Below are 16,196 nucleotides of genomic sequence, written 5' to 3' on the forward strand. Positions count from 1 at the left end.
ACTCTATTCTTTCGGCTTTTCCCGCCGCTGTGGTTAATGCGATTTTATTGCATACTTTGCTGAGCAAAACAGCTAGAAAAACTACAAAAACTACAAAAAAGAGGAGCAGGAGCAGCCTGAAACAAATTGCAGCCAGCAAAAGTTGAATTCCGCAAAACATCTTGAATAACTTTGGAGAGGGGGGCTTTGGGGGTTAAGTCATAGTTTCTGGCATTGATGACGAGGCGGAATCGCAAATAAGGGGTAAATACATTTGGAAATCCAGAGGAAATGATTCGAGTGTTGGGATTGTTGAGCAATTGTTTTGCAAAAAAGTTTGCCATCCATCTTGGGTGGAAAATGGATTTCCATCTTTAGTTGGATCGATTCGGGGGATCGGAATTGGTATGAAAAGACCACCTAATGCGATGCTGAATGAATAAATAACTAATAAAAAAGTAATCAAATTTAAAATATTTTTGCAAAGTGTGATGTTGATTTGTTATTTTAATAAATTTCGATTTTATGAATACTTAGTTTAACTTTTTATGTCACTAACTTAGTCTTCTTTAAAAACTATTTTTATCTCGATATTTATGCATCGAAACTCACCCAAAAATGTGGAACAAATGTACTCGGAAATCTGATTTCCCGATCTGCTGGACTCGCTGAAGTGTGACAGCTCCTTGTTGAGCATGCGTTTGAACTGGAAAAGGAAAGCTTCGAAGTTTTAGTTATGAATTTAATTTTACTTAATACCCATGACCATTTTCTTTAACTCGAACATGAGGTATTTAGTAAACCTTCAAAAAACTATTATTTTAATATTTTTTCTTGTTAATTAAAAATCCTTTTATCTATCATTTTACATCTTAAATATTTCTATAGTTAATAAATTGTAATAATATTTATCGTTATTTTAGCAAAAGTGATTTGAATACATAATCATAAGTAAATATATCAAAAAGTGTTGTATTTCCATAACATCGATATAATCGAACTTTGACTATCGATATTTTAAGGGATGATTTAAAAATATTATAAATATACATTTTCCTATGATTTGCGTTGAGGATCTTTATGTTTTCTCCCCAGTTCGAGTTAGGGGAAAATGGTACGAAATTGTGGGAGATCCTACCTTGAGCGAAGCCATGTCGGAGACGCTGCGATGGGTCTGGATGGTCTCCAGCTGGTCGAGGCACCAGTCCAGCTCCTCGATGGTGTCGGTGGCCAGGCGGGTGTAGGCCTCCTCGCCCTGGGACAGCGGGGCTCCCGAGGGATTTCCCGATCGGGAGGCCGACGAGGATTGGTTGGGCCGCCTGGATCTTGATGGATTAATACACAGTTCCCCACACACACACACACGCACACACAGATAGAGAGAGAGAGAGGGGGGAGAGATATGGGGACGGGGTGGGAGAGGGAAATGGGTTTGGGTTTTGGGGTTTAAGGTGCAAATACAACAAACAAACAAAATCATCAAACAAACAAACAAACGAATCAACAAACAATCGAACAAACATTTAAGGGTAATGGTAACGGTAAGCAAATATGGAAATGAAAGCGATTAAATCAAAAAATTAATATTTAAATTCAAAATGGGAAGTGGGGAGTATGGAAAATGGAAAATGGAATACGGAATGTAACGGTAGCATGGTGGGGGTGGTGTGGTGAGAAGAGAACACAACATTTAGATTTGTGGTTTTGCAAAAGTATCGGTGACACACATATAGACACATATGCAAAATGGTTAAATGAGAGAGAGAGTTAGAGAGAGAGCGAGAGAGAGCGGAAGAAAGAGAGAAAAAATATTTATATTTGTGAATTTTCGTAATTTTTTTCGGGGCGGGGGGTTAAACTTTCTATTTACAGCAATCACTGCAATTCAGGGGGTCGGGGTGACTTAAGGGGCCCTGCGGGGGGTTAAGGTTAGAGGTGTTACGTGCTTTAACCCATTTTCTCAAGGCGTGCATGTTTTAACATATAAGGCACTTGTATTTCGGAGATTTTTAATACAATTAAATGACATATTTTAGGGTTTTATTTAAAATTAAAATTGAATTCCATTTTCCTTCCTTTATTATTAAAAATATTATTTTATTAGTATTTATCTTTTATACATTAAGTAAAACATATTTTTTCTTTTCTAAAAATAGTTTGTTCCCATTATCCCATTAATGTAATACTTTAGACAACATTTTGTTAAAAATCAGTAACCCTTGCCTCGGCTCTCATAATATTAATCAAAGTCCTGGGAAAATTGGTTAAAACACTTAGGAATTAGTGGTTAATCACATAATAACAAAACAACGAACAGCGAGCAGCAATCGACAAGACAACAATTTCCCGGTTGAACAACCCAATTTGCAATTGTTCTTTGGAAAATCCACTTTTCAACAGAAATGTTCGCTAAATTTAAGTTGTGCCCCATGGATATATTCCTCGAAAATAAAATCGTATAAAATTCGTATTCTGTCCCAGTTGTTTTGGCGATATACTTGTAGTATTTTTGGCACATTTCGCGTCATTTCTGCAAATGGGGGGCTGTGTGTGCACTTTCAACCTTTCGTAGGGTTTTATTTATATTTTCCATCTATATCTATATTTATTTTTTTCATTTTTGTTGTATATATTTTCATGGACCGACCGACCATCAAAAGTTATTGTTAGACGAGAGTGTGATTTTGTTTGTTGTCATTGTGGTCGCTGCTTTTGATTAATTAAAGTGTGAGACGACAGAAAAACACACCAAGACCAGAGAGAGAGAGTGAGTAGGTTAAGGCGAGCAGAGAGCAGGCAGCAGCACACATAGGGGTTAAGGGGGGTTAAAACAGAGTGAGATTTCATATTTTTCGGGGTCAAGTACATCGTATATATATAGTACACAACAAATTGAATGCCTCCAGAAGGTTAAGGGGGTTGGTTAAGAGTTAAGAAGGGGGAGGGGGTAAGGGTAGAGGGTAGGGGGTAGGGCGATGGGGGGCCTTGTTAAGGTCACAATACACTTACTTGTTTGATGCTGGAACATTTGTCAGACTTAATAAATTGTTGCGCACTGAACGTAAGCTGGCTAAAATTTGGGCGAAAGGCGTCACAATGAGATCCTCGCCATGGCTGCAAAAAAAATTGAGAAAAAAGAAGAGAAACATGATATATAATTAGTAAATCTTTTAAATCACATCCAATAAAAATATTCCTCGTTATAAGCAAAAAGAAAGAGAAGAGAAGCCGTGTATGAAACATGCAAATACTACAAATATATGTTACCCTTAATATATTACTATTATTAATTACTAAGTTTTACTCTGTGCATTTTGTAATAATTTTTAGGTAGTGTTTTTACATTTAAAATAGAATTTGTTAAATAATAATATACATATTTAATTACATTTAATCATCTTTAATATATATATTTCAGCTTAATCACAATATTTGTTTAGAATTAAACACTTTAATCGCATTAACATTAATTTCCACATTTTTGCGGGTGCAATAAACACCTTTTGATTAACCATTGATGTTCTCCCCATTGGCCTGTAATTTGCCATTATAATCGCAAAGTGTGTTTGGAAATCTATAAAAGTCGGCCAACCAAATCCTCTTACAGCGTACAAGTTTCAGAGACTCTTTGATGCATTGCCAAAAACAGCGAAAACAAGACCATAAATAAACACGAAGAATTTTAAACGAAAATTTTGCTAATTTATTTAATTTATTTTTCTTTTTTCCTATATTTTGTTGAAACTATTTAACTTGTGTGGCATTCATTTTGAGTAGAATTTAAATGGCAAAATGTTGTGGAAATTGGAAACGTTACTCAAAAAAAAAAAAGGAAAGCAAAGCGAAAAAAGGACGCCATGGCGACGGCCAAGTTTGGGTTTTTATCCTCCGCTTATTTTCAAGTTGAAAATTCCACAGAAATTGTGGAAAACATATAGAAAGAAAAAAGGAATGGGAGGACATCGGCGGCGGGGGCGTGGCACATGGGCCGGACTTTTCTCCTTAGCCACTTGGCTCGGAATTTTCGTTTTCGTGTGCCAAAAATAAAACAAAAGGAGCCCGAAAATTAACGAAGAAAAAGCGAAAATCGAAATGGGGGAGAAAACGAGAAGAAACGAAAAACGTTGACAAACAAAAAATGGCATAAATTAATAATAATAAAAAATAAAACGCTAAATACATATAGGCAGATGTATATATATAAAGACGCGGGGGCGTTCACGTCGGTGACGTCACAAATTGGGAGACAAATTAAGCGCAGAAACGTGGAATGGCGCCAAAGAATTAAAATTAAAATTAATTGAAAGCAGAAACTAGAAGTTCGGCCAAAAAATATTCGGTTTTGGCAGTTTAAATTTTGGATTAATTTAATTCTTCGATTGAAATTAAATGTTTAGGGGGTTATTGAACATAATAATAATAAGAAAAATAATCGAAGGGTTGCATTTATTTCATTTGGCCATTTTTGTTAGTCTTTTATTTCGTCCCTCATTTACCTCTTACACCCAAAAAAAAACTTGATATAAAACAATGATTAATTTGATATTATGTGGTTATCTGTTTTGACTTGATATCCGGCATATCAACTTGATATGCTCAAAATGCTTTTTTTTTTGTGTGTAGCCCAAATGGCCAGACGACAAAAATCGAGAAATATATGCAAGAAAACTGCCATTGAGTGGGATCTTGAAGTATGTACAACTGACCTCTTTTGCGGCCATAATTGCAACAATAAAAACACAGCAAAAGTGGCTCATTTACAGGCTCCGTGCTTTCTTTTTTCTTCTTTTTGTTTTTTTTTCAGCTTTTGCAGTTTGAGTTCACATTTCTGGCCACTTTTCTTGCTTCTCTCATCGCCTGTCTCGCGCTATTTGCTTAACACACTTCTGTTTTGGTTTGCCTGACTTTTGGCACGTCGCATATAGCATGGAAATCGGGCAGAAAAATCGTGCCAGACATTATCCATCGTTAGGCGCAAATGATTCTGGACTAAAAAGGCGGGAAAGGCAGCAATTGCAAAACAAAACGTCCCCTTTGTCCCCAAAAACAAATGCTTTCGTCTGGCCTTTGTACTCGAGAAGAACTTTTTTAATGGTTAATTTTTCTGTTGACACTGATTTGTCATTTCGTTTAAAGAAATTCTAGGGGTACGTCCACCTCTGAATATTTATGTATTATTATTTTTGTGCCATATTCCCGGCTATTTTGGTTTATTAATATTGCGACGCATTTTCAACACGCCCCCAATTGACAAGACCATCGCCTCTTTAGTTGAAAACACAGAGTGACTCATCAAAAGTGTAGTAGGTAAATAAAAACAATTGAATAAGAAGGACAAAAGGAATTTGGAAGTGTCTTATTAAAAACTATTTGTAAGTACACATAATGACTTTCAGATACCAATTAAAATAAGTAGTTTTGATGTATGAAATTATTGAATCTACAAACTAGTTCTTATACATTACAAAAAAGTTCTAATTTAATAATAATATATTAAATTGATGTTTTCAAGGGAAAACAAATATTAAATATTAAGATATAAATAAAAAATAATTATAAATTCCTTTAAACATTTAACAAAGAAAATATCTAGTCAAAATACAATGACAAATCGGAACCAATTCTTTTAAAACTCACATTTTTAATAAAAATGTGTTCTTTTTGACATCTTCTAAAAGGCCCATGACAGATGTAAAGAATTTTGTCTCAAATGAAACAACTCTTTAAACCCAAATTCCCAATAAAACAATCATATTTTTAAGCCTAAAAATAAAAACAATTTCTGGGAATTCGAGTGACAATATTTTTGAAAGGTAATGACATTCGCTTCGAGTGAAATAAAAAGCCTTTTGCCAAAGGTTTTTTTTCGCAGAATTAACGAGGGAATTCCCGCAGTACAGCGGCAATAAATCTCTTATGCAAATTAACACAATAAAATTTCAATTAAAATTTATAATAAATACGGCAGATACAAATGGTATATACACTATATAGAAAACTAAAGCCCAGCCAATATATTGGCATAGAAATATTCGGTGGAAGCAAACGCGAACCATAGATCATAATTAATGGAGGCATATATAGAAGACACGCGGCTTGTTGAATGTCATTAAAATTGGAATATAAATATGTGTATTTAGTTATTTGCCGTATTCTCGATATATCTATAGAGATGGCGAACTATTTTGAGAGCTGGCCATAAATGGCCCTGCGATCAGGGACTATATATTCCTGGATATATATGTGTATGTGTATGGGTATACCTGCGCTGCGACTTAATGGAGAACATGTTGTCCCGATCGTTCAGTATGGTCACAGCCAGATCGTCCTGCATTATCGAGGGTATCATGTTGAAGAAGCTGTGCACTCGCGGCAGCGACTGCGATGCAGCTGAGTTTTTGTTGAGCATTTTGCTTGATTTATTCACAAGTTACAAATAAAGAAAACAAAAAAAAATATACACGATGTTTATGATTAAATCAAAATAAACAATCACTTTTGGCCCACTTGGGCCCACTAGTTGCAAATTCTTTTTCTTTCGCTCGATTAAAGTCTTTAAGTCGCCTGTTTATTTAGTTTCTCTGTGTGATTGAAGCAATCGGCTGGCTTGCTGGTGTTTTCTGAGATTTCCGCGGCTTGTTTGAGATTTTTTCGAAATTTCCACGAGCAACCGCTAAACGAGAATGAAGCGCGTCCCGCGGCAGAAAAATACAGAAACAGAAAACAGAAAACACAGAGGCCAAACACACGAAAAAGAAAAATTATAGTAGACGAGTCTCGCGAGAGCAGAGCGCACAAATTATATTCAACTTAAAAAAAAGCGAAAAAAAGAAAAAAAAATTCCTACTCGTCGCTCGTGAGAGCTTGTATTTTGTTATTTTCATTTCGCGTAAGATTTCAGCTTGCTTTTCATCTTCATCAGGCGAACAGCATTTGCTCAATTATTGGAAAACAGGGTGTATATACACAGAAAAAGAAGAACCGATCAGATTGATGTGTGCAGATCAATTTTATATTATTTAAAGATCAAGTTAGTCATTTTGATATGAATAAAGATTATTTTCATCTTATGTTACATTTAAAAGTAATATCTTCTTTTAATTTCTATGAAATAACTGACAGATTTAATAATAAGTTCTTACTAAATCATTTTACAACAAATTGTATGAGATAAATTCTGAATTTTCTCGGTTACAACAAATGATATATTTAATATTTAAAGCTTCTATATACTTAATCTTTTTTTAAGTTCAGATTCGTTGAGAATTTTAAAATTATTTTCATAAAAATAATGTTTAGTACCCTGTTTATTTTCAGATCACCCTGTATGCGGAATACGTCCTTGCGTGGCACTTCGTAATCATCATCATTACCATCGGCATCGTCATAGGCATCATCGCAACTAACGCAATAATGATCATCGCAATGATGAATATTCGGAACGAGAGGAGATAGCTGACGCTCAAATAATTTAATTTTCATTTGCAGAGACCCCTCCTTCCGCCATCTCCCTCCCCTCTTTCCTGCTTTTCCCATCGCACTTACCTACGCTAATGTTTAATAAATTCCGCCTCTCTGCGTTTTTTTCTTTCTGCTGTTTGTTTTTGCCTTCAATGGCTGGTTAATATTAATAGTATTAATATGCTTGCTGTTGTTGTTGTTGCTGCTGCTGCAGCTGTTGGCATTTGATTAACGCTCATTAGCGTCAACAACAAAAACAACGTGCACATCAATTTTTAAATACGGCAATTATTTTAATTTCTTTCGGATGATAGAGGAAAAATGCTAAAGAAAGAAGAAAACGAGAGCGTGCAGAGAATTTCTCAAATTAAATTAAAAAAAAAGAGGAATGGAATGAAAAAGAGAGCTACATTACAAGAAATTCTAATAATACATTTTTGGACGAGCGAATTTTATAATTCTTACCCACGCAGCACTTAAAAGCTGCTAACTAGGTAATATTGGGCACATTACTCATACGCAGCGTGTGCCGAAATGGGACTTTGAATGGCTCTGCATTTATTGAATTGACTGAGCGAATGATTGCAGTCATTACATAGCTTCCCCGGATTCTAGTCTGTACACTTAGGAAAACCAAACAAAAATACTATCACCATTAATTATGGGAAACATTTTTTGCTAATTAATGTATATAACATTAAAATTGTTTTTATTATTTCTTTTATTATAAAAATAATTTTTTTTAGAAATCTCATTTTTTTCCCAGTACATTTATAAACAAAAGCTCAATCTAGTCAAGTGCCTGAGCATTTGGGATAAACACTCTGTGGGGGAATATCTGCGGGCATTAGTCTTAATCTGACTGCAGCCAGAGATTTATGGGATTTATGCAATCAAACAGTTGCTGACCACATTTCACATTTCAAATAAGCTGCCTTGAGAACTAGTCAACTATAACTATAACCGTTTGAAATGCCCATTAAAATGTATAATGCTTAAATGAGCTTTTGCCGGTCTTAATGTGTTGAGTGCGACTCGGTCATTACACTGGAAATATTATTTTTTGGTATTTTCAAATTATACGATTAATGTGAAAATAAAAAGAAAGATTATTTGGGTGAAATAAAAAATAAAAGATATTCCATCTTTAAAAAAGTGCTTAAACAAAATTAGGACAAATTTGATTTAAAATATATTCTACATTTTGGTAATTAAGCTGAAAAAACTCTGAATTTATTTTTCTAATTTTCCAATATTTGATATATTTTTTAGATTTTTTTTTACAATATTTGAAAGGTCTCGATGGTGTGGAAAAGTGATTGTCGATCGGGGAAATATTTTGTTTTTGGCCCTTATTCGTTTTTGGCCATATCATGGAAGACTGCACTCCGAGCTGCCGATATTAAAGCACTTAATTTGCATTTCACTTTTGGCTCAGCACAGCACAGCACAGCCATTTTCCATTTTCCGTTTTCCCCAGCGAGCCTGCCATTTCCATGCCACACACACATCGTGCTATTAAAAGGAATTTCTATTTTTTTCACCGCTGGGTGTGAATGACAAATCTGCAATGTGCAATGCATTTTCCCCACATACATACTTACATATACGTAAGACTTTATATGTACATGTGTGTGTATTAAAGCTAAAATTATGTGCCCGCAATCACGGGCACTCACAGCACTCACGAATCATATTCAGGCACTCACAGTTTATTTTCTTCTATATATATATATAATATATATATTTTTTTCTCTTTTTTTGAGGCAATTGAAGCGCTGCTGGCAGAGCAAATTTAATGCACGGGAAAAATGTATTTTATTTAGTTGAAGCAAAAGCAGAAGAGTAATGCTTCTGCTGCCTCATCTTGAGCCATATTTTATGGGTTTTTCGCTTTGGTTTTGGTCTTGTTTCGTGTGCCAGCCAGCAGCATTTCTTCTTGGGTGTCACGCTGCGTATGAATAATGTGAGAAGCGGGAAGCGCGCGCGTTACGTTACGTATACGCCCGGTGCGACGGCACTGCATGTGGCAACTAGACTGCGACCGCAACGGGGGACTTTCGAGAGAGAGTTCCCCTTGATTGACTTCTGTCAGCAATTATTCCGTTTTATTTATTTTCTCTACTTATATTTAGGTTTTTTTCTGTGTTTTTTTTTTTTTTGGTTTTTTGGGCCTTGGCACTTGGTGACAGGAAATAGGAAATGTTTTTCATATTTAAATTAGCTTGGCCTGCACTCAATAATACCCCCAGATGTCAGCGTCATTCGGTCGGTGTGCGAAATTCCTGTGCAACTCGTGACTTGTCGAAGACAAATTGAAATGACTCAACGGACATGACCAACATGTGAGCAGGTTATGACTCGAAAGTCGTATTTTCCCGAGACAGGGAAAGTTCAGGGTTCGCTGAACCGAGAAAAGACAATGTATTTTCGGATTTCTTAGAAAGAATCGATTCGAGGCGTATATTTCAAAGTCTAAAATGGCTAGGAGCAATTTATAATATTCAAGAAAAGTATAATAGATCGCAGAAGATTATTGATTGTTCAGGATTTCATGTTTATCTTTTAACTGTAATAATTAAAAAATATTTAAAAACATATTGCCATAAATTATAATTTATGAATATATGTTCGTTCGCCTTAAGAAATATACATAAAGTGTATTAAAATATTTTTAAAATATGTATGGTTATATGGTTATATGCTTTATGAAAGAAATTCTTAATCTTAAGTACGAAACGATTGAAGAATTTTTGTTAATACAGTCCCTTTTAAAATATAGGTTCATACATTACCACTGTTGTTTCATATTCTGTTAATGGTACCCAATACATATAATGATATAATCATATAATCGATGATTGCTAGCATGCAAATAATCAAATAATAATTTCAAGACCAAAAAACCATGGCAAACCGATAAAATGCGAGTGCAAAGACTGGATAAAATGGCGAAAAATTACCCTTTTAAAATCCCAAATAAAAAAATGGATTTCGTAATATTCTCTATAATTATCGGGTGTTCAGGTAGTGAAAGAAAAACCGCATGCAAATCACAAAATGCAGGACAACAGTGGCAAAAAGACAACGACAACAAACATACAAACATCAAATATGCAAAGGCAGGCAAGACATAACGATAGAGATAGATAGATAGATAGAGAGAGACAGAGAAAGAGAGAGCGATATCGGCAGATCAGATCTCTCGGCATACGTACGATCGGTCAACGAGTATAGAGGCTTCCTGTTCTTTAAACCTGGAAAAAGGGTTACAATCTTAATGAACAACGATAATACAGACAACAATTATAAGAATTTCACTAGGTATAGTGGAGGAAAGAGAGGGGAAAAAAAGGAAAAAATAGGGGAAAGCCGGGAAAAAAACGGGGGAAAATAGGAAAGTTAGAAGGCAAATGTAGCTAAGGGAAGGGGGCTGAAAAAAAGCAACAACAGAAATTCAAAATTAAATCAAAAATATATAGACACAAAACTGCAAATATAAATAATAATTTATTACATATTTGCTGCATTTTTTTTGTTTTTTTTTTTTATAGATCCTAAGTCAAAATACCTTAAACTAAATTAATTGTTTTAAAAGGGGGATTTTCCAAAAATGTTTAAATAAATTACAGTTTTCATTTAGTTCATGGAAATATAATTCTCTGTGTGTATTTTCCCCAGAAGCCCAATTGATGCGTCACGTGCAACCAAATGCTAAGTGGGTGTGTGACGAAAGCCGGGAGGGTGAAAAGGGGTGGCAGTGTGGCAATGTGGAAATGTGGGGCGGCAACCCCCAACGACTTTCGCTGACGCAGACAATGACCCCCGCCGCATAGATCAGTGCAAATCCAGCGTCATGACGTCATTCCACCACGTCACAACAAACAAACAGACGGACAAACAAAATGGAGAACGGAGAATGGACTGCACAAAAGTCGAAGTTGAAGTGTTGACATTTAAGCACATGGCCAAAGGACCTCCGACCCCCGTTTGGCAGCCGACTTTGCCGCCCATTTGTCTCCTGCATTCAGAACTCTGTGTGCAAATGTCATTGGGCACAAATAAGGGGGCCGAAAAGAAAATGAGGCGGGGCAGAGTGCAAAGGCCCCTTGCATAACCGGAGGTCAGCTAATCGGGACCTTTGGCGACGTTACAACGTTATCTAACTTTGATTTGGTTGGAAAAACATTAATTCGTTAACCAATTTGCCGATTGCAATTTTAATCATTATCTTTTCTTAGATAAAAAAAAAACCTTCACATAACCAGAGGTTAGCTTGCGCTAAAAGTGTAAAGAATTTGGAATTTGTTTTTTGGACTAGCAATAGTTCAAAGAGTTTAAAAGTTAAACAGGCATTACAATTATTGGCTAACCTTAAGTTAAGCTTAAGTTACCACCTAACTATTTGCTGTCCTGATTCAATATAAACTACTCCCTTCAGTTGTTTGCACCCCATGGACATGAAATAAAATTGTCTTTTGTGTTTATTTATTTTTCCCGCACCTCAGTTAACCCAAGTTAACCCAAAACTAACCCACAATCACCTCAGAATCCGAAATACTAAAAGCAGAAAGGATTTTCCTGGCAACTCAATTAAAAGAATTTCACTTCCTTGCCCCGCGATTCCCTCGATTCAAACTCCGTTTCCAATTTGGTTTCTCTTTGGCGTTCTCTCAGTTTTCTCCATCGGTTTTTGGAATTGATGGCAACCAACAAAGAATTTTACTTTCGCAGGATGAATTTCAAAAGGAATTTGCATGGTTGGCTGGACTAAAACTTTATCGACGGGGGGAGGGCGACACCTGACACAGTTTTGCGGATAAATTAATGAACGGGATCCCAAGTTGTCGACAGGCGGGAAGAGGACTCCGATGAGCCTGGGGATTAGGATTAGTTTCAATTCGTGGTAAAACGAATGTCGGCACTCAAGAAAAAGGATGATCCATGTTCAAGTAACAAATTCTGCATGGAAAGTCACATAATTTTAGTAAAATCTTTTTTTACAATTTTATAGGCAAAATAGTTGTTTCTTTTTTTACTGTATATTTTAAGACTGAATTACTCAATATTTACTATTTTTCACTCGCTTTAAGACTACATTTTTTTCCCAGTGTGGAATTTTTAGGAAACTCTACCCCACTACACAAGTATTGTTTTCTTTCATTTTTGCCGTACGAAACACAAAACAATAAAAACAATTCCACTTAACTGCATCTATTATTGTTGCCATGATTATTTTCTCGTTTTTCGGGGTGGCTGTCCGAAAATGTGAGAAGGAACATCCCGAGATGCCGACAACAAAATATTATGACTAATTGTGAGTTGTTTTGCTTGAATGACGACCTTGACATTTACACGGAAAATAGGAATATAGGAAAATCGGGAAATGGTTGGGGAAAATGTGGGTGGTATGCAAGACAGAATCTCGGACAGTCGGCTAATTATTTGTTATTAGTGTTGAAATCTTTATGAAACTTGGTCGTCAGTCAATGGTTTTCGGTTCTCGGTTTTCTCTCTGTTTTTTCTTGTTGCTATATTTCTCTTTGCCTCTAGTTTTGGGTGAGCTGAAGACCCCATCCATAAATACGTGTGTGTAATTGACAGCTCATCAGGAACATTGTTTGAAAGTGGCAGCCCCTAGAAATATTCCAACTTGATTGAAAGCAAACGCAGCGTGCGCTGAAAGGTGAAGATTTCCCAACCTCCCACCAGCCCCTCCCCTTGAATTTTCCTCCCCCAGTTCGGCCACGAGGGGAAAAGGGAGGAAGAGCGGAAAAGAGGGACAGTTTGGCAGGCCGAAAAACTTTGAAGGCAGACAAAAGTTTTCGGCTTCCATGCCGCACTGAAAACAAATGCAAATTGCGTTGCTGTCGCCTGCCAAAAACATTTGACCGTAAGGGGAAAACTACAACAACAATACCTGAGGAAAACCGACCGCAACAACAACAACGGTGGCCAAGAAGGTCGAACAACTGAGGGGGAGAATAAAATACTTATTCGAACTAAAACCGAGTTGGCTTTACTTAAGAGAATTATACAAGGGATACAGAAGCTACAGGAATTTTAATTGTAATTTATTAAGTTGATTCAATGATTCACTTAAAATTATAATTGATATATTAATTTTGCTATCAGAGTTAATTCCTTTTTCTGACTTTTATTTTATTGCAATATTACTGAATTTTTGAGGAAAATATTTTAGGAAAAAATTCTTCTTATTTAAACTATATAAATTTTTGAGAATGTAACTTTTAATTTAATTTTTTTAGGGCCGTTTTCTCTTCCGCTTGTTAAAAAAAAATAGGATTAAAACCTTGAAATCGTATGGAAAATCAGAGATTTAACCCCACTTTAAATTTACCAGGCGGACGAAAAAACAACCCTTAAACAGATAAAGTTATGCTAAAATTAAAAATTTTAAAATAACTAAATGTAAAATGACAAACCTACAATTAAATCCTCTAGTTATCATTCAGTTAAAAATCTAAATTTAACTCGTAAATCATTCCCTCTCATTCAGATTTTCCCGCTTGTTTCGTGTCGTTAATATGTAATGAAAATCTTGTTATTTCCGTAGTCGTAAATATTCTATTTACTTTACGGTTTCAAGTGGTTTTTCCTGCCAGACTCTTAAGTGTATTTTTTGTTGTTGTTGTTGGACCAAGTATTTTGGCTTTTGTAATTTTTGCAGCCATAATTTGCGCTCTATATTTCAAAAAGGGGGGAAACAAACTGAAAAGAGGGGGTAAAGGGGGGAAAAGCCCACTTTGGGCGCTGTAAAAATGTAAATATTTTGCCAGCCTTTTCCCTTTCGATTTCCCCGCCGCTTCTCCACATTTTTCCCATCTATATTTCCATCTTTTGATGGTGATCATCAACAGCCTCCTCCTTTTGTTGTTGTTGTTGTTTCAGCTGCATGTGTAATTAGGTGTTATTGTTTTTGTGCATAATACATGTGGGTGTCTGTGAGTGTGTGTGTGGCCCCATTGCCGCTGCCAAAACGTATAAAAAAAAGAATTGTAGGAGTGCAGGGGGATGCACTCAAAAACACAGAAGCCAAAAGGCTTGCCAAAAAAAAAACCAACCTCACACACACACACACTCATGGTGGAAAATAAACAACAACAAAAAGGGAAGCCGAAAAAATTGCATTTCCGGCCTCAGTGTTGCATAACGCGTTTTTGGCCATGCATGTGTAATGGGGGTTTTTTGGGAGGGTTTCGGGGGAGGGGATTTTCGGGAGGGACTACTGTGACTAACTAATTGAGGTTGAGGCCTTAGGCGCTGTGAAAACTATGGAGAAAATATGCCCTGCATCAGGCAGTAGATACTGCACGAAAAAAGTTGGAAAATGAATTAATGGATCTTACGAGACTCGTATTGAATAATATCATTGGTTTCCAGAGATTATTTAAATTTTATTTTTAATGAAATTAAAAAATTTCACTGCATAAATATTTATAAAATGGGTAATAATAAATTGGTTATAATAAATACTCATTATTCAGTCAAAAATCTAGTCATAAGATTGTATTTAAAAAAAGATTTAAATTTCAAATTTTTTAACAATTAAATTTTCCGTAGTGCAGGGCTTTGCATATTTTGTGAACTTTAACGAAGTGCTGGGGGGAATGGGGGAGTAAGCCCCCAGCAAAGTCACAGAAATCCCACTGAGAGTGACAAAGGGACAAGGGTGAAAATATAGAGGGGGAAAGCTCTGGAGCCTAGAGATGCCAGCAAAGTTGTTGCACTTTTCGCATGTGTGCGTTTGGAATTTAGCTCGCTTCTCCATTGAGCCATTTTCCCTCGTCAGCGTCGCACCAATGATCCCTCCATATGCCCTTCTAAATTGTTCAAATATCCCCGGCCATGTTATTGAAAAATCCCTCAAAAACCAATCGAAATATTCAAAACAATATTATTATTATGAATATTAAATGTACTCGAATCGGAAAAAATTAAAAAAGTTTTGGATAAAAATCGAAAAAGGCCAAACTTATCCTTATTTATATAAAAACAATTGTTATAGAAATTTACAATTATGGAGTGGAAATTGAGAAGTAGAACCATCAATAAATTAAATATGTTGCGTATAGTGTTGGCAAAGATTAAATAAAGCAAGAAAATTAGAGAATAAACCGAGAAAAGCCCTTTTGAAAAGAAGACAGAGAAAAAAGGAATGTTATTATAGAGAAAGATAGAAAGAAAACGGAGCAGAGCCTTAGATAAATCAAATATATTTTATATAGTGTCGAAATAGATTCAATATAGCCAAAAAAAAAAATAAAATATATATACAAAAAAGTCTTTAATTAGGAAAAACCCCCCTTAAATAGAGACAGAGAAACACACGTCATAAAGGAAAAATAGTATCGGTAATAGTGTAGATAAACACCACAGAAAACAACATTAAACGTACTCAAAGTAATCGTACCAGAAAAAATGGCACAACAAAGCAAGGGGACCATAGGCGAAAAACTATAATCAAAGCCGTTTCGGGGAGGGGGAAGCACAAACATGGAAAAGGTGTTGAAAATGTCCAGCATATTCATTATCTGAGCCCCAAATAAATAAACAAGTGAATGTTTATGGTTGTCATTCACGAAGACACCAAATAAATAAAGGGGAGAACTTGGCTTAAAAATTAAATTTCAAACGAGTTATATAAACTGAAAACTTAGATATTAATGAACTATTTAATAAATGGGGGAGATGGGAAATTCAAATGCCTTTCGAAGAGTGCAGAGTTGCAGAAT

The 16,196-nt window shown here is 35.5% G+C and overlaps 1 protein-coding gene across 17 annotated transcripts in view; it reads right to left on the reverse strand.

Annotated features, from left to right (window-relative positions):
- dnc (phosphodiesterase dunce) overlaps positions 1–16,196 on the reverse strand; it is a 191,260-nt gene that overhangs the window by 7,445 nt on the left and 167,619 nt on the right. For 8 of the 17 annotated variants that reach the window (XM_070218249.1, XM_017144626.3, XM_070218250.1 and 5 more), the window contains 4 exons: positions 10,659–10,697; positions 2,989–3,093; positions 1,118–1,304; positions 592–685 (listed from right to left, as the gene is read on the reverse strand). In XM_070218249.1, coding sequence (XP_070074350.1) covers positions 592–685; positions 1,118–1,304; positions 2,989–3,093; positions 10,659–10,697 — 425 coding nt within the window. Of the gene's footprint in view, positions 1–591; positions 686–1,117; positions 1,305–2,988; positions 3,094–3,479; positions 3,741–6,242; positions 6,662–10,658; positions 10,698–16,196 lie in introns of those variants that run through there. The other 9 variants (XM_070218251.1, XM_070218254.1, XM_017144627.3 and 6 more) reach the window with 8 other exon arrangements.

The sequence above is a fragment of the Drosophila takahashii genome, chromosome X, assembly GCF_030179915.1.
Source record: "Drosophila takahashii strain IR98-3 E-12201 chromosome X, DtakHiC1v2, whole genome shotgun sequence".
Classification (NCBI taxonomy): Eukaryota; Metazoa; Arthropoda; class Insecta; order Diptera; family Drosophilidae; genus Drosophila; species Drosophila takahashii.